The 17,846-nt window shown below is 67.0% G+C and overlaps 1 protein-coding gene across 1 annotated transcript in view; it reads left to right on the top strand.

Moving 5' to 3' along the window:
• Window positions 1-414: 414 nt before the first annotated feature.
• SLC6A3 (solute carrier family 6 member 3) overlaps window positions 415-17,846 on the top strand; it is a 30,047-nt gene continuing 12,615 nt past the window's right edge. Inside the window, exons 1-9 of the mRNA XM_062211913.1 lie at window positions 415-694; window positions 1,629-1,760; window positions 7,337-7,598; window positions 10,066-10,204; window positions 10,737-10,871; window positions 12,017-12,120; window positions 13,274-13,398; window positions 16,043-16,155; window positions 17,554-17,682. Of these exons, the coding sequence (XP_062067897.1) occupies window positions 415-694; window positions 1,629-1,760; window positions 7,337-7,598; window positions 10,066-10,204; window positions 10,737-10,871; window positions 12,017-12,120; window positions 13,274-13,398; window positions 16,043-16,155; window positions 17,554-17,682 (1,419 nt within the window). The remainder of the gene's footprint in view (window positions 695-1,628; window positions 1,761-7,336; window positions 7,599-10,065; window positions 10,205-10,736; window positions 10,872-12,016; window positions 12,121-13,273; window positions 13,399-16,042; window positions 16,156-17,553; window positions 17,683-17,846) is intronic.

The following is a 17,846-nucleotide window of genomic DNA, read 5'->3' as shown; positions in this document are numbered from 1 at the left end:
TAGACTGTCAAGGCGGCTGGGTTTGGTTCTGCAACGTGGCTCTCATTCCTGAGTGTGGAGAGACCTGAGCCCGCGGTCCAGCCTCGCGAGCGCGGCTCCTTGAGCGCAAAGCCACACCCTGGAAGCGCCATCTGCGGTCATTGCCGAGCAAGCATCGCAGGGTGTGGGGTGAGGGCGCCGGGCTCCGTGGGCCATCCCAGCCCCCATGAGAACTGGCGTCTCCGGCTGCCCTTGGCCCTGGCTCTGAGTCCCAGGAACAGTTTCTTCCCCACAGGGGAAGGAAGTGCCGGGGCCTCTGCTCCTGGCGCAGCACCGAGGGCCGGGCTGCTAAGGCTCTGCTTTCTCTGTTTCTTTCCCGCGTGGGCTGCCGACCAAGAGGGAAGAGCTGTGGAATCCTGGGACCGCAGGTCGGCCATGAGTAAGAGCAAGTGCTCCGTGGCACCGGTGTCAGCCGCGGTGGCCCCAGCTAAGGAGCCCAATGCCACGGGCCCTCGGGGCGTGGAGCTCACACTTGTCAAGGAGCGCAATGGGGTGCAGCTCACCAACTCCACCCTCATCGGGCCGCCGCGCATGGAGGCTCCGGAGCGCGAGACCTGGAGCAAGAAGATCGACTTCCTCCTCTCCGTCATCGGCTTCGCCGTGGACTTGGCCAACGTCTGGCGGTTTCCCTACCTGTGCTACAAAAACGGCGGAGGTGAGTGCCCCTGGACCCCAGGTGTGCGGCGGCGGGGCTGGGCAGCTGTCCCCGCGTGGGCGTCCTGGTTCTGGGCCTGCATTATAGCCAGGTTGGGAGCCAGGAAGCCGGGACACGTGGGTGCGGGCAGAGGCGCCCCAGCTCCCCTGTTTCCAGAGCTGCTCCCACTTTGGAAGGAAAATTCTCAGGGAACGGTGGCCCCCGGGGCCCCAGTTTGCACAGGGTGCCAGCTGCCTGGGACTGCGCCGCTGCCCGGCCCCCGCCCCTGCCGGAGCTCAGCCAGTTCTGCAGCTGTGGCTGCGCTGGGGCCGAAAGCTGAGGTGACGGGCAGCGTCCCCTGAAGAGCTCCGTCCGTCCGGAAGCCATGTGAATGGGAGCTCATTTCCCGCCTCACCTGGGTCCTCCCATCCCCCGCCCGGTCCCCGCAGTCACCCAGGGGATCCCAGCGGAGAGAGGAGACTGAGGCCTCCGTGCCCAAAGAGAGCTGAGGGGTCTCCATGCCTCCCCTCCCCACCCCAGAACAGAGGTGTGTCTGTCCAGTTAGGGGGATTCGGAGACTGAACACAGAGACCCCCAGCTGTGCCGGGGGAGGGGCAGGAATAAGAGGAGCAGAGCCCCCCCCCCGCCCCCCCCCCGCAGCAGCCACTGCCAGCGAACAGCTCCTGCCGTGGGGGCTGCTCTGCAGGCTGAGACCTGGGGAGTGGGGGCCAGGCTGCCCCCATCACAGACCCGGGGGATACGGAGGGAGGGCAGCCCCCGGGGCCAGGCCGAGGGGCGGGGCGTCCATGCGTCCTCACTGGGGTGTCAGGAGGAACACGGGGCCCTGCCGTGGGGGCTGCGCACCCAGCCTGGGCTCCTGCTGGAGGGTGGCAGCTGGGCCCGAGCCACGTGAGGAGAGGCAGCCCCTGAGCGCCGGGCGCTGCTGTGCCCACAGGTGCCTTCCTGGTGCCCTACCTGCTGTTCATGGTGATCGCCGGGACGCCGCTGTTTTACATGGAGCTGGCCCTGGGGCAGTTCAACAGGGAAGGGGCTGCTGGCGTCTGGAAGATCTGCCCCCTTCTGAAAGGTAACCTGGCAGGGATGTGGCCCCCAGGCCTCGGGCGCCGGCCGCGACCTCCCCACGCTGCTGCCCGGGGCCCTCCCTAGTGGCCTGCAGAGTCCAGGACTGGGGCACACTGCCCCGCCCCCAGGTGAGGCCGTCCCGAGGCTCACCTGTGGTGCTGCCTTGTCGGGGAGTCCAAGCGCTGGATGAGGTAGCGTTCCATCTGTCCGTCAGTCTGGGATCCGTCCGTCACCTGTCCATCATCCATCCGTCTGTGTGCCTTGTCTTTCTGCCCATCCATCACCTGCCTGTCACTCGTGTCTCTGTCACCATCCATGTATACGTTATCTACCATCTGTCATCCACCCATCAGCTGTCAGTCACTCGTCCATCTTACTAGTTATTCATTGAGCCCTCGAGGCCACTAATGCCAGGCAGCGGCACTGGAGAGCCCAGGTGCCCGCCTAGCACTGACCCCTTCCAGGTGTTCTCCCTCCGTCCTCACGGGGGCCTGGGAGCGCCATGTGCCATCTCTGTTGAGGGCCCAGCCCCGGGGGTGTCAGGGCCCAAGCAAGCCACCTGGCAGGGAGCACAGTGGGCTTGGATCCCAGAGCTCGGCATCTGCCCCTGAGCCAACACCGCGCCCTGGAGGCAATGGCTCAGGGTCCTGGGCGGGACCCACCCGACAACCAGCACTCAGTGAGATGACCCTGGGGCCCGCCCAGATCTCCCCAGAGCCCTAGACAGTCATTGTGGTGTCTGGAATAGAGTGCGTGTCCAGTGGTCTCCCCAGATGTGGTCAGTGTCAGTGCTGGGAGGGGCAACGCTGCCCAGAGAAGGGCGTCCTGGAGCCGGGGGGGCCTGGCTCTGCTCGCTGGCCTGCTGGGCAGGGCTGAGGCTCGGGCAGAGTCCAGGGGGCCACATTGTGCTGGGGGAGGTCAGTGCTCGAGGACTCGCCTGGACGCTGTGCCAGTCGCTCATCCCAGCACAGAGAGCCGTGGTCGTTAAAGGCGCTGGGGTCTCTGGTCGCCGGTGCCAGACCAGATGCGTCACCTCTCCTTGCATGCGGCTCTGGCTCGGCCACACGAACCTAGCTCGCTGTTGGAGACACGGATACATAAGCCGTGTCCTCTCGGCTCTGCCTGCGGGCCCCAACTCATTCTGGAAGTCGCTGCTGCGAGAGCTTTGACCAGGGCTGTGGTCGGGGTGGCCACGGGGGCTCGGACCCTGCGGTGAGGAGCGGACGGGGAGGGGGTAGGAGAGGAATGGCCCTGTGGTAGCCCCAGCCATGGCGACGCCTCCTGCATGTGGCCCCTGGCCCGCTCTGGAGCCCTGCGTCTCGCCTGACTCGGCCCCACGCCCAGCCCCAGGATGTGGACCTCTCCAAGCAGGGACTGGGCTGGGGCCGGCAGGAGGGAGGGGGACACGGGGAGCCCAGCGCGCCGTCCGGCTGTCCCCAAGCCGCCAGGTGCCGACGGAGTCCCTGGGTGAACCAGGGGCACGACGTTACTGCCCGGCCTGCAGGCAGTGGGCAGCTGTGAGGGGCCTCGGCTCCAGTCCGAGACGGGTCTGTGTGTGGGGGCCAGCATGGGGCCCCCAGGGCGGAATCTGGTCAGAGCCGCCCAGGCTGCTCCGCGTCGGTCAGTGAGCGGCCAGCAGAGCCAAGAGAAGCCACCAGGAGGCCGGGTTCGCCCTCTGTGTCTGTGTGGACGGGGCCGCGATTCCTGGATGACGGCTTCCTGCCTGGTGCGGTTCTGTGTCGTCTGCGTGATGCTGATTTCCAGGGAGACTGTGCGTGAGGCGGGCGGGCCCTTGGCCTGGCAGCTGCGTCCCACACTGGGGTGCCTGCGTCCAATCCCAGCGCCCCGCGATGACGGCTGAGCATTTGGGCCCCTGCCACCCACGGGAAGACCTGATGGAGCTCCTGGCCCAGCATCTGGGGAGTGAGCCAGCAGGCGGGAGTGCTCTGTCTGTCCACAGCTCTTCTTCCTTACTGTCTCTGGTTTGAGTGCACACACACACGCACACGCACGCACACACGCACGCACAGTCCAGGCAGGCACCAAGGACGCCCACACCAGCAGGGGAGGAATTCTCTCCTGCCCTTCGCGGGGACCAGAAGGGCTGCTCCACGGGGGCCGCCCTGGGTGCTGCTGTGTGGACGGCAGAGGGGGCCGCGGAGCACATGGCTTGGCAGGACTTCCTCCCTAGGCGGTTTCATGGCCAAAGACGAGCTGCGTGTTCCGTGTGCGCTGTGGGCGCCACCGCCTGTCGCGTTGCATGAAAAGCAGTTACGATGTTTTGCAGGTTTGTAGATGTTTGGCGTGGTCTGGGACACTCTCCTTCCTACAAAGGTGACTTAGACACACACAGGACCAGCACGAAGAAACAGAGCGTGCCGCGTGCCGCTCTGAGCTTCCTGGGAAGCAGGCGAGGAGAGACATTCCGTTTGTCACTAATGTTAGCTTCAAATTTTGTGGAGTTGAGAGACAGATCTTCCATCTGCTGGTTCACTGCCCAAATGCCTCCAACATCCAGAGCTGGGCCCGGCCAAAGCTGGAGCCCAGAACTCACTCTGTCCAGGTCTCCCGCGTGGGTGGCCCTCACCTGCTGCCTCCCAGGGAGCGGGAAGCTGAGGTCGGGCCGAGATGGGACCTGCACCCAGGCACTCTCGTAGGGGACGCCGGGGTCCCACGTGGCGTCTTCTCCCCTGCACCCAGTGCCACTCCCGTGCCCGGTATCACAGGAAACAGGGGAGTTGGCTTCCTGCACCCCGTGTTGCAGCAGGTGTCGGGGAGCTCTGTGGGGCGCGCCCGTGCTGTGATGAGCAGAGACCATGTGACGGATAGGAAGCTGGCCTGCGGGGCTGGGTCTCGCGGTGTCGCAGGAGCTCCCATGGACAGTGCGTGTCGGGCTCCAGAGCAGGTGCGGGCGGCCAGGGCCAGCTGCAGCAGGGGTGTGGCAGGTGCCACACCTTCGCCGACCGTGGCTGGGCTGGAACTTGGGTGACTGCATCCTGCACGGCCCCTACCTGGACAGGCTCACCCCTGGTTCACATGTCAGGCTGGAGAGTGGCCCTAGGCAGGCTGATGGGCGGTGGCTTCCCGTGAGTGAGACCCCACGCACGTCGCTGGGGTTTGCGGCCATGCCAGAGGACGCCGGCGGGGCTCCTGAGGGGCCAGTCCAGCAGCTTCTGAGGCCCTGGAGAGCCCAGGACCCCACAAATGAGACGCTCGCAGCCACCCTGCCGGGGAGCCCTCTCCTCACCAGGCACACGGGCAGCATCACGGGGAGGGGCCTCGGCCCCACCTCGGAGCCACGGTGGCTCTGCTGGGGAGGAGGCAAAGCCTGGCCCGGCTGCGGACACAGCACAGGGTCCAGGGGGACCAGCGCAAAGCCCGCCGCTCCTCCCGGAGCCGGGTCCAGGCCGCCGGCATCCCATCAGAACTCCCGAGAGGCTGAGCACGCGCACACAAAGCTTTCCCACGGGCCGCCGTGGTCAGCCCGAGGCTTCCCTCGACACCCAGGGACTCTGGAGAGTCACCACGCGTGGTCGTTCCCGGCTGGCTGCTGGCAGGTCCCCCACGGCGCCGGGGCTGTCCCCCCGGCATCTTCTCCAAGGCCGGGCACCTGCACTCCTGGTCCCCTGGTCTGACACGAACACCGTGCAGCACCCCCTCGCCCTCAGGGTGGAAAATGGCTTCTCCGAAGCTCGAAGAGCAAGAAGACCCACCTGACCCCGCCCTCCCCCACCCTTCCCTACCTGACCCTGCTCACCCCTCCCCTCCCCTCCCCTCCCCCACCCTCCCACACCCTCCCCACCTGACCCGTCTGACCCTGCCTGCCCCCGCCCACCCCCACCCTCCCCACATGACCCTGCTCACCCCCACCTGACCCCACCTGACCCTGCCCGCCCCTGCCCTCCCCCACCTAACCCTGCCCGCCTCCACCCTACCCCACCTGACCCTGCCCGCCCCGTCCTCCCCCACCTGACCCTGCTCATCCCCACTCTCCCACCTGACCCTGCCCACTCCCACCCTCCCCACATGACCCTGCCCACCTCCACCCTCCTTCACCCACCTCCACCCTCCCTCACCCACCTCCACCTGATCCTGCCCACCCCCACCTGACCCCACCTGACCTCACCTGACCCTGCCCGCCCCCACCCACCCCTACCCACCCCCACCTGACCCTGCCCACCCCCAACCTCCCTCCCCCACCTGACCCTGTTCAATCTCACCCACTCCCACCTGACCCCACCTGACCCTGCCCACCCCCACCTGACCCCAGCTAACCCTGCTCACCTCCAGCCTCTCCCACCCTCCCCCACCTGACCCTGCTTGCCCCACCCAAGCCCAGCACTCACTACAGGATCTGTGCCTAACAGCCTGTCGTAACCAAACTCCTGCCCAAACTCCCACCTCCGCTGTGGTGGTCTTATGTGGCCCTGGGAGTCCTAGATGCTTGGGTGTGGTTGGGGTGGCCTTGAGTGCCATGAGTGGCCCCAGATGGTGCTGTTGCTGTGGCCTTGGGGGCGTGGCAACAGATGGTGCTGTTGCCTGTGTGTCCTTGGGAGCATGGCGACAGATGTGCTGTTGCCTGTGTGTCCTTGGGGGCGTGGTGACAGATGGTGCTGTTGTCTGTGGTCCTGGGGCGTGGCTACAGAGGGTACTGTTGCCTGTGTGGTTCTGGGACGTGGCGACAGATGGTGCTGTTGCCTGTGTGGTCCTGGGGCGTGGCGACAGATGGTGCTGTTGCCTGTGTGGTCCTGGGGCGTGGTGACAGATGGTGCTGTTGCCTGTGTGGTCCTGGGGCGTGGTGACAGATGGTGCTGTTGCCTGTGTGGTCCTGGGGCGTGGGTACAGATGGTGCTGTTGTCTGTGGACCTGGGGCGTGGCGACAGAGGGTGCTGTTGCTGTGGCCTTGGGGGCGTGGTGACAGATGGTGCTGTTGCCTGTGTGGTCCTGGGGCGTGGTGACAGAGGGTGCTGTTGCTGTGGCCTTGGGGGCGTGGTGACAGATGGTGCTGTTGCCTGTGTGGACCTGGGGTGTGGTGACAGATGGTACTGTTGCCTGTGTGGTCCTGGGGGCGTGGTGACAGATGGTGCCGTTGCTGTGGTCCTGGGGGCGTGGTGACAGATGGTGCTGTTGCCTGTGTGTCCTTGGGAGCATGGTGACAGATGGTGCTGTTGCCTGTGTGGTCTTGGGGCGTGGCGACAGATGGTGCTGTTGCTGTGGCCTTGGGGGCGTGGTGACAGATGGTGCCGTTGCTGTGGTCCTGGGGGCGTGGGCAGCTACAGAGGGCCATGATGGCCCCAGCGTCTCTGGGTGGCACAGGTGGCCTGGGCAGTCACAGTGGCTTTTTCTGGGTCTCGTGGTTTTGCCTGGGCCCAGTCGTCCCTGACCGCCTGGGTTAGGTCATCCTGGGGGGCCCACAACACCCCCAAGTGACTTGACCTGGCGGAGCCTCCGTGGCTGCGTTGGCAGTGGTGACCTTGGCGTCCCTGGGTGACCCCGGTGCACAGGCGGCCCCTCAGAGGTGCCCTGCAGCCTCGGGGAAGGGGCGGGGGCCCCTCCCCTGAGCGGCCCCTCTCGCCCCAGGCGTGGGCTTCACGGTGATCCTGATCTCGCTGTACGTGGGCTTCTTCTACAACGTCATCATCGCCTGGGCGCTACACTACCTCTTCTCCTCCTTCGCGGCCGAGCTGCCCTGGACCCACTGCAACAACACCTGGAACAGCCCCAGCTGCTCCGACGCCCGCCACGGCAGCGCTGGCCACGGCAATGCCAGCCACGGCAGTGCCGGCCACGACGCCAGCCTCAACCACACCTTTGGGACCACGCCTGCGGCCGAGTACTTCGAGTAAGTTGGCCTGGGGGCCGGGCCTGTGGTCAGCACCCTCCCCCGCTGCCCCGGGCCCTGTCTCTCCCCTGTTTCTCTCTTCTCGTTCCCTCTTGGGAGCTAAGCTGAAGCGTCGTGTTGTCTAAATTATCGGTGACTGCCCACGACACGCGTCCTTAGCTTGTCCTTGTCACAGGCGGCCGCCGAGTGCCGCCAGAGCTCCAGGCAGAGTGCTGACGGCCGCGCGGCCCCCCCTGTGCTGCTGTGGAGTCTGTGCCCCCCCAGCACAGGCCCCGAGCTGCTGCCGCTGTTTTTGCCACAAGTAGAAACGGGGTCCTCAACAGCAGTGGCGCTGGGCTGGCCGGGTCACCGTCTTAGGCGCTCCCCGAGCCTCTGCCGCCTGCTGTCGCTTCTCTTCCAACCCAAGACTTTCCTTGCGGTCTAGCCCTGCCTCTGTTTCCTCCCTATTGTGCCTTTGGGGACATTTTTACTGTGGTAAGCACAGGGGACGTGGGGTCGACTGAGCCATTTACAAGGGCCGAGTCAGGGCATCAGTGCGGCCACGCTGGGGAGCAGCCCTCACCACCACTCCCAGAGTGCTCGCATGGCGCTGCCTGAGCCGACCTTGGTCCTGTGGCAGTGCCCGTCCGCACCCTGGCGCCCGACCCTGCCCCGGAGCCCATCCCCCGCCCACAGTGCCTGTGCCCTTGACTGCTCGCGGCTCCTGCTCAGCCTCCCCTCGCCGTGTCACCTGTGTCCGGTTCCTCTTTGGCGCCCCCACCTTGTGGATTGCGCGCCCTGAGCGCGTCCCCTCGCCGTTTGCTGTGCGCTTGCCCCACGCCTGTGGGACATCCGGCCAGGGCTCCGGCTCCCAGGCAGCCCTTACGTCTCCACCGGGGGCTTTCTGGTACACAGCAGCCCCCCCCACCGCCACACTGCCTGGCCTGCATCCCCCGGCCGCGGCCTGGCGTCCAGCAGGCTCCGTGTTCTCACCCAGGGGACAGGGTCCTCACAGTCCTGCCCCTGCTCACCACGACTCGGGCCCGGGAAGTCCAGGTGGGGAGGTCGGGCTCAGCAGGTGTTGGTCCAGGGAGACCTTTCTGTCATTGGTGGAAAGAAGCCCCAGGTGGCCGGGACTGGCCAGGAGAGCAGAGCGTGGGCCAGGTGCGAGGCGAGAAGGGGAGACCCAGGCGGTGGGACGGGGGGGCACGCAGGGACGCCCTGCCTGCCACCCCACACCTTGCCTCTGTGAGAGCAACTTGTGCTCAAAAGGACGAGGGTGGTGGTGATGGCTTCATGTGGGAGTTGCCTGCCCGGCCAGGCTGTGGCTGGCGCCTGGGACCCTGCCCGACCCCTCTCCAGGCAGCAGGTGGCCGGCAGGGCCTCTGGTGCTGGAGTCTGGAGAGACCCAGGCCCCTCCAGGCCCTTCGCTGCCTGGGACTGTTGTGGAAGGAGGTGGTGGTTGTCTCCAGGGCCCCCGGCTGACCCACGATCAGCAAACTTGGGTGCCAGGACCCCTTTCTTGTTCTGCTTCTTAAGGTTTATTTATTTTGAAAGAGTTAGGGAGCAAGAGAGCAAGCCTCCATCCACTGGCTCACTCCCCCGTGGCTGCAATGGCTGAGGCTCGCCAGGCCAAAGCCAGGAGCTTCTCCCAGGTCTCCCACGTGGGTGCAGGGACCGAAGCTCTTGGGCCGTCTTCTACTGCTTTCCCAGGCCGTTAGCAGGGAGCTGGATCAGAAGAGGAGCAGCCGGGACTAGAACCAGTGCCCAGATGGGATGGCGGCACCGCAGGCTGTAGCTTTCCCTGCTACACCACAGCGCCACCCCAACACCTACGCTCCAGGGCAGAGCATGGCCTTCACGGTCAGCCTGGCTCCAGGTCCATCCTGCGATGTGACAGGCGTCTGTCAGTCACCCCACTTCCTCCAGGCCACCAGAGCTCGGCTGCTGCTGTCAGCTGCACGCCCTCCGTACTTTGCGTCCTGTTCTGCCCTGGAGGGTGGACCCCTCAGACCGAGAGCAGGGGCCGCCCGTGGCTCCCCTTGGGAGCCAGGACAGAGCCTGGGCCCACAGTGTAGCCCTCCGTGTGGCTGAGCTGGGCCTCAGTGTGCAGGAGTGCAGGCACCTGTGTGCCTGCCATGCTGCTCGGAGCCAGCCCCACCTGCCTGCCAGGGCTCCCGGCTCTGCCCCTGGGTCTGCCATGCTGCTCGGAGCCAGCCCCACATGCCTGCCAGGGCTCCCGGCTCTGCCCCTCGGCGGCAGGTGCCCAGAGCTGGGCAGCTTCCACCAGACCTCTCCACGCAAGACCCAGGGTGCCCATTCGTGCTGTGTGCAAGGGCAGGGGCCGGGGCCGGGCTTTCTGTGGGGCCCGGCAGGCCACAGCTGGCTTCTCTGCCCATCCCCCGGGCAGCCCTACGTCTCCACCGGGGGCTTCCTGGAGCGGCCGGGCGGGAGCTCCCTCTCCAGAGTCCCCCCGCCCTCTCGGCAGGCGCGGGGTGCTGCACCTGCACCAGAGCCACGGCATCGACGACCTGGGCCCCCCGCGCTGGGAGCTCACGGCCTGCCTGGTGCTGGTCATCGCGCTGCTCTACTTCAGCCTGTGGAAGGGCGTGAAGACCTCGGGGAAGGTGAGTGCGGGCTGCCCGGCGGACACCTGCTCTGTCGGGGGGTGGGGTGAGCCTGCGGGTCACGGTGGGGTCGTGCAGTGGACCCATGGCCACGGCTGGGCTGGAGGGGGCCGTGGGGGCAGGGCGTCCAGAGGCAGGAAGACCTGCACAGCGTGGCTTTTTGCTGAGAGTGTTGTTAAATGCTCGCCAAGGCCACTCTGACCGGGACGGGTCCCCCACGTGTGTGGCCGGGTGGTGCGCGCCTGCAGGGCGGTGCCTCCTCTCCCAGACCCCATGGTCAAGGGCACCTTTGCGTCGGCGTAGATTCCCTTGTGATTCACGCCAGAGAGCAGCTTCCAGTCGGCTTCATACGAAATACAGAAAAGGATCTCGTTCCTCCCATTTTAATTCCCGAGAGGGGGCCTGGGAGGGCAGGCACGTCACGGGTCACTCCTGTGAGACCCTGGGCTGCTGGGGTGCTGGCGCCCTGGTCAGAGCCCCCAAGTCCCTGCCGCCATTGCCTGTGCTGGCCGGTGACGCTGCCCCCCCACAGGTTGTGTGGATCACAGCCACCATGCCCTATGTGGTCCTCACGGCCCTGCTCCTGCGTGGCCTCACCCTGCCCGGAGCCCTGGACGGCATCAGAGCGTACCTGAGCGTGGACTTCCGTCGGCTGTGCGAGGCGTCCGTGAGTACACGGCCGTGTCCCCGGGGCGGAGGCCACAGGGACAGCAGCATGGCAGGAACTTGTTCTCCCCTTCGAACACAGCCCGGCCCCTGCCCCTGCTCAGTGGGGAGCCCGAGTGGACAGAGTGAGGCCCCTCCGCAGGCAGGCAGCGGGCAGTCTGAGCACCCCCCTCGGCCGCCCTGAGCCCATCCCTCCCGGAGGGGTGCACCTGCATCCCTCAGAGAAGTGCCCCGGGCCTGGCCAGTGTGTGCCGTGAGTGTGCTGTGTGGCGCTCTGCCCGCTGCCCAGGGGTGACGATCCGGGCTCCCGAGTGCCCCCGGCCACGTGAGAGTGGCCGAAACCAGACCGCGCCGGCGCCTCGCGTGCGGTGAGCTACAGGTCTCCTCGGCCCAGGGAGGGCGACGCTGGGCCACAGGGCTGGAGAAAGCCTGGCCAGGAGAGGCGCCGGGCTGGCTGTGGGAGACGGCCCCCAGGGAGGGCACAGCAGTCTCGGGCCACCTCTGGAAAGCGGCCCAGGGTGCAGGTGGCCCCGGGGGGGGGGGCCGCGGGGGAAGCAGCAGTGTTCAGCCAGAGTGACTGCTGTCCAGGCACTGGGCCTCCCGGGGAGGCCGGGGTGGGGTGGGGAGCTCGGTGGGTCGGGTCTGGGAGCGGAGGGGGCTTGGAAGGCTCTGACCCCCGGCCCGGCTCCCTTTGAACACCCTGTTCCCAGCACTTGAGTGACCTGAGGCACTGGGCTTGCGGCCCAGGACACACAGGTGTGTGCAGCCGAAGGCTCCTGCAGCCTGGGGCCACGGCCCCCCACCCCGTGCCTCCAGCCTCCTGGCATGAGCTTCTGGTGGCACTGCCTTGGCATCCTGGACACACAGGGTCAGCCGGGCGGCAGGTGCAGCTCCAAGGGCTCCCCAGCTGGCCCCTCTCACAGGACAGCATGGGGGCGCTGCCTGGGCTCCAGCAGGCTGGGCCGACTTGGAAGGGTTGGGTTGGGCTGTTGGCCACACCCCTCACGTGTCCAGGGCGGCCTGCCCATCACCAGTGTCCAGCACAAGACAGGAAGCAGGGTTTGTGAGAGTGGGTGTGGCCGAGGCAGGCACCAGGGGGCCTTGGTAAGCAGTGCCCTTCGGGGGCCTCCCCTCCCCCCCACCTAGGTCTGGATAGACGCGGCCACCCAGGTGTGCTTCTCCCTGGGCGTGGGGTTCGGGGTGCTGATCGCCTTCTCCAGCTACAATAAGTTCACCAACAACTGCTACAGGTAGGCCCTGAGCCCCGGCGCCGCAGAGGGTGGGAGAACCAGTGTGGACTCGGGGGCAGGGAAGCCGGGCGCCCGCAGAGCCGTTCGGCAATGAGCACCTTCAGTACCGCGCTGTCTACTGGCTGGGGAGGACAGAGGCCTTCCGCCTGCGGCTTCCCGGCCCAGGTGCCCGCACCAGCCGGGGCTGGGCCGGCTGAAGCCCGGAGCAGGAACTCCCCTGCCTCCCACGTGGGTGGCAGGGGCCCAAGCACGGGAGCCAGGACTGCCACCAGTGCGTGCTCTGGCAGGAAGCTGGAGGCGGGAGCCAGAGCCAGGCCTTGACCGCAGGTGCTGATGTGGGACGCGTGCCCCCCCCCCCCCCGGGGCTGCTCAAACAGGAATCCAGTGGGGCAGCTGGCAGCAGGCACAGACTCACAGGCTGTGTGTGTCACCTTCCGAGGGAACCTTCTAGACTGGACATGCAGCCACATGCCCCCCGCCCAGGGCCTCTGGACGGCAACACGGAGCCCCTCCCCCAGGACAGCCCCTCCTCCCACCCTGGCACGCTGCCTGCCTGCCCCTGGGTCAGGGTCTCTGCACTCCCGAGACCCCGCCTCGGGGAACTTCCTGGGCGCTCCCCCTGCCCTGAGCGAGACCTGGCTGGGCTCCCAGGGCCCCAGACCTCCTAGAAACAGGAGCAGCGTTTAGCCTGAGGCCCTCTGACGCTGCAGCGGTTTGCTGTCACACCAGGGGGTCAAAATGTGGTGAACACAGGCAGCAGTGCAGCAAGTAGCCAGAGAGACCTCGGCGGCCCCGCTGGCCCCTCCCAGAGCCCTCCACAGGCCAGCACGCGGGCCCTTCCACCGGCTCTGCCCCCGACTCCTCAGTGCCCACTCTGGGGCCCCTGGCCCACCTCCCCACGCCCCAAAGGGGTCACGGGGAAGGCAGCACCAGGGCCCCCCAGAACCTGCCTGGTGATGAGGCCCCGGGAGCCCAGCCTGGTGCACACCACACGGTCGGTCGCCTGTGCCTCCCACCTCCCACACAGCAGCCAGAGCCTGGCTCAGCCAGGGGCAGAGGGAGCCCCTCCCCAGACACAGGAAATTGCGAATAATGGCTGGAAATTGCAGCTGCGGCTCGGCCGGCGCTGGCACAGCTCGTCTCGTTCCCGCAGGGACGCGCTCGTCACCACCGCCATCAACTCCCTCACCAGCTTCTCCTCCGGCTTCGTGGTCTTCTCCTTCCTGGGGTACATGGCGCAGAAGCACAGCGTGCCCATCCGGGACGTGGCCAAGGACGGTGAGTGCCCTCCCGCCAGGCCACACGTGGTGTCACGCGTCGCCCACAGCAGGAGGGAAGGGCACGTGGATGTGTGTGCTGCCAGCCATGGCCAGAGCCAGCGTCTGTTCCGGGGAAGGAAGGACTGAGCCGTCCCCCGAGCATGGCTGCAGGCCCACGGCTCTGCACCCCACGTGGCCTTCTGGGAAGGCACCAGCAGCCTGACTCTCCCCAGCAGAGATGTGACATGCTGAGAGGGGAGAGGGGGTCTGAGTGACAGTCCCAGAGCCCCTGGGGTTTCCAACCCTGGTCTCCCATGGCTCACCTGCACACCTGGGAGCTTCGTGGGGGGGTGGGGTGGGAAACAGCTGTGTGGAGGGGGCTGCTGTCACAGCGACCAGCCCAGGCCCGTGAGCTCCCACTCGCTCCCTGGGGACCTGATCAGTCTCGGGAGACTCTAGCCCTTCCCCAGGGCAGAGCCCCCGCACCTCTCCCAGCCATCACCCTGGCCGCTGAGCATGGATCTAGGCAGCGACAGGCCACAGCACATGGGCGGCCTTCAGCCTCGGGGGGCAGTGTTGGACATGGGTGGGGGTGCCGCGGGACGAGGCCTGGGGTGCCGTGCCTGCGTCCCCAGCTCTGGTCTTGGGTCAGCCCAGAGCTGCAGGTCCCCTGGGAGTTATGGGCATCCTGCCGTCCATGGAGCCCCTCGCCTGCCTTCAGCCATGGGGCAGCCCCGGGTCAGGGCAGGCTCCGTCCTGGGTCCAGTCCTGGCCTCCTCCAGACCTCTCCTCCTGGGGCAGTGACCGCTGCCCCTCTCACTCAGGCTCTCACTCGGGGTTCAGCGTCGCCTGTGTCCCCAGCTCCTTGCCGCTCGGCCTCCATGGCACCAGCAGTTCTTGGAGAGCGGCTCCTCCCTGGGACCTAAGGGCCGCTCATAGCAAGAAGCAAGGGGGCTATGGGCGAGCTGCCACCCAGCCCTGCTCTTTCCGGGGTGCAGGAGGAGCTCAGAGCAAACACGTGGGCGCGAGCGGCTTCTGTTGCATTCACGCCCCCTCCTCTCTCTGCCCTCAGCTGCAATAGACGGCAGTGTCTGGGACACGCCACTGGCCCCGGGTGAAGTCCCCGTGCCTTTCGTGGCAGCAAAGCAAACGCCTCCCATCACTGCTCAGCTCCGGGGAGCTCGGGGAGCCGTCAGCTCGGGCGGATGCTGCCTCTGCGTCCCCCAGGCCGTGACCGCTCCCCCGCCGTGCTGACACAGGGCCCCAGGAGACTTCTGGGAGATGGGCCTTCTCTGGTCCTTCACGCTTTCAGACTGCCGGTACCGGTGCTCCAGGGTGGAGCCGCAGGCGTCTGCCGAAGACGGGCACCAGGACCACGGCCAGCTCCGTGTCCACGGCTCAGGGCCACAGCAGTGGGTGGAGGAACTCTTCCTTTTTTTTTTAAGATTTATTTTTATTTATTTGAAAGACAGAATTACAGAGAGAGAGGTAGAGAGAGAGAAAAAAAGGAGGTTTTCCATCCGCTGGTTCACTCCCCAAATGGCCACCACGGCCAGAGCTGAGCCAGTCTGAAGCCAGGAGCTTCTTCCAGGTCTCCCACACGAGTGCAGGGGCCCAAGGACTTGGGCCATCTTCTACTGCTTTCCCAAGCCATTACCAGGGAACTGGATCAGAAGTGGAGCAGCCAGGACTTGAACCAGTGCCTATATGGGATGCTGGCACTGCAGGCCAGGGCGTTAACCCACTGCGCCACAGCGCCAGTCCCGGAGCTCCTCTTTGAAAGTAGCTCAGAAGCCACCGACTGTCACCGGGGAGATGGTGTGTTTTGGCATCGTTTAAGACCCAGTTTGGTTGAGTCTTGGTTGAGTGCTAGGTCTTAGCTTGTGGTGGGCCGGGCTGCTGCAGGGCGACAGGTGAGTGATGGGTTTGCGTCTTGATGTTGAGCTGGGCTGGGCTGGGCTGGGCCGATTGTGCTGTAGACAACCCACTGCCTCGGTGCCTTAGAGCCATGGAGGCCTGTGTCTGTCTGTCTGTCTGTCTGTCTGCCTGTCGTGCCCGGATGCCCCGAGCCTGTCGGATGGGTGCTCTGCTCCCGGGAGCCCCTCAGGGCCCTGCTGGCTGGGCCATCTCCATGTGGGCCTCCAGGAGCCCTGTTGCAGGGGCAGTGGGTGGTGTGCGCCCCACACCCACCTAGGAAGGGTCCCCCTGGGGGCGGGGCTCACCTGACCTCAAGGGGGGAGGGTCCAGTCTTAGGGTCTCCGCGGAGGTCAGAAGTGCATTCCTGTGTGGAGCTGTTTCGGGATTGGGCTGCCACGTGTGCCTGTGCGTGTTCAGGGGCACGTGCTCCGTGCATCACCTGATCTGCACAGGGAGAAGCCAGCCAGGCGGGCAGGCAGGGATGAAGGCGGGGTTGGCGCTGGGGCCCTCCCTGCCCCCTCCTGGTTTTGCTCCCTTCCCCTCCCCGAGACCCTGCAGCTGACATGCACTGAGTGAGGCGGGCACCGGTGCCGGGTTGTGGGGTGGACGCCGCCGTCCTGTGGGCTCTGGGTTCCTGTAGGATCCTGGGCCCGGGGTCACTGAGGAGTGAGGAAGTGGGGCCCCAGGCCTGGACGGGGCTCACGTGCCCCTGGCGGGCAGGTGAGCGTGGTGCGCTGTGGTTCCAGGGCCGGGGCTCATCTTCATCATCTACCCGGAGGCCATCGCCACGCTGCCGCTCTCCTCGGCCTGGGCCGTGCTGTTCTTCACCATGCTGCTGGCCCTGGGCATCGACAGTGCCGTGAGTGACCGGGGCCCTGAGCCCCACGGGCTCTGCACAGCCTTTCCTGGGGGCTCCTCAGGTTCCGATCCCACACCCGGCAGCCCCGAGCGTGGCTGAGAGCCAGGGGGTGGTGGGGCCCTGGGGAGCACAGAGGGTCCCCCCAGTCCGTGGCCCCATCTGACCCCTTCACTCCACCACAAGGAATGGAGATGATGCTGGTGTGGACAATGGGAAACAGCCCAGGCCTGGGTGAGCCCGGTGCCCTGGGTGAGCCCGGAGCCCTGGGTGAGCCCGGAGCCCTGGGTGCGCCCAGTGCCCTGGGTGAGCCCGGAGCCCTGGAGCCCTGGGTGAGCCCAGTGCCCTGGGTGAGCCCGGAGCCCTGGGTGCGCCTGGTGCCCTGGGTGCGCCCGGTGCCCTGGGTGAGCCCAGTGCCCTGGGTGAGCCCGGAGCCCTGGGTGAGCCTGGAGCCCTGGGTGCGCCCGGTGCCCTGGGTGAGCCCGGAGCCCTGGGTGAGCCCGGAGCCCTGGGTGCGCCTGGTGCCCTGGGTGCGCCCGGAGCCCTGGGTGAGCCCGGTGCCCTGGGTGAGCCTGGAGCCCTGGGTGAGCCCGGAGCCCTGGGTGCGCCTGGTGCCCTGGGTGCGCCCGGAGCCCTGGGTGAGCCCGGTGCCCTGGGTGCGCCCGGAGCCCTGGGTGAGCCTGGGTGACCCCAGGTGCCCAGTGCATCATGGTCCTAAGCCTGTAGCAGTTTCCCAGGCTCTGCTTTTCCCATCGGCTGCTGAGACCCGGGGGCACCGAGTTGGCTGGGGGTACCTTGTCCGTCACCCCGTGCCACCTGCCCACCCTCACAGAGCTTGGCACACTCTCCCTGAGAAGCACATTGACCTGAGGGTCCCTTCCTGCTATACACGGATCATGTGCCACCACCGCTCCGTGTCTCCCCCCAGCCATGTCTCCTCCCGCCCACCCAGCCTCCCCCTGCCCGCCCATGTCCCCCATCCATCCCTCCCCCCCAACCTGGGTCTCCTCCCAGCTCGGTCGCAGGCCACTGGGTACACTGTGGGCCTCATGTCCCTGCCCGTGTGTCCATGGTGGGAGGAGGTGGTCGCCACCAGGCAGGGATCTGCTATGCTCGTGGGGGACATTTGCGTAGGAGGGCCTGGCCCCGCCGAGCCTGCTTCCTGTTCACCCGTCCCCCCCCACCCACCGCGTGGCAGGGGACTGTACAGGCCCTCCTGCAGGCCCCTTGAGGGTCACAAGAGAAGCCCCACCCCCAGGGCTGTCTGTCTTCCGGGGGAGTCCTGCACTCAGGACTGCCACCTGGGTCCCTATTCCGTGAGCACCCCCGGGCGCTGTGTGAGCCCTGAGCGACAGCAGGTCCCAGGGCAGGCGCCGAGCGTCCTGTGCTCTGTCGGTGCAGATGGGGGGGATGGAGTCGGTGATCACCGGGCTGGTCGACGAGTTCCGGCTGCTGCACAGGCACCGAGAGCTCTTCACTCTCTTCATCGTCCTGGCCACCTTCCTGCTCTCCCTCTTCTGTGTCACCAACGTACGTACAGCAGCTCTCAGCTCTGCCGGGAGGGGCCTGTTACACCCCGGGCGGCGCCGGCAGGCCCACGGCAGCCCAGAACTCTGAGGAGCCGCTCCCACCCCAGCCCAGGCAGCCGCCAGAGCTGCTTCAGCACCTGGACAGCTCCCCGGGAGCGCCTCCCC

Source organism: Lepus europaeus, chromosome 15 (genome assembly GCF_033115175.1).
Source record: "Lepus europaeus isolate LE1 chromosome 15, mLepTim1.pri, whole genome shotgun sequence".
In the NCBI taxonomy this organism is placed as follows: domain Eukaryota; kingdom Metazoa; phylum Chordata; class Mammalia; order Lagomorpha; family Leporidae; genus Lepus; species Lepus europaeus.
The sequence above is the reverse complement of the archived record's forward strand: the minus strand, read 5'-3'. Positions and strand labels throughout refer to the sequence as shown.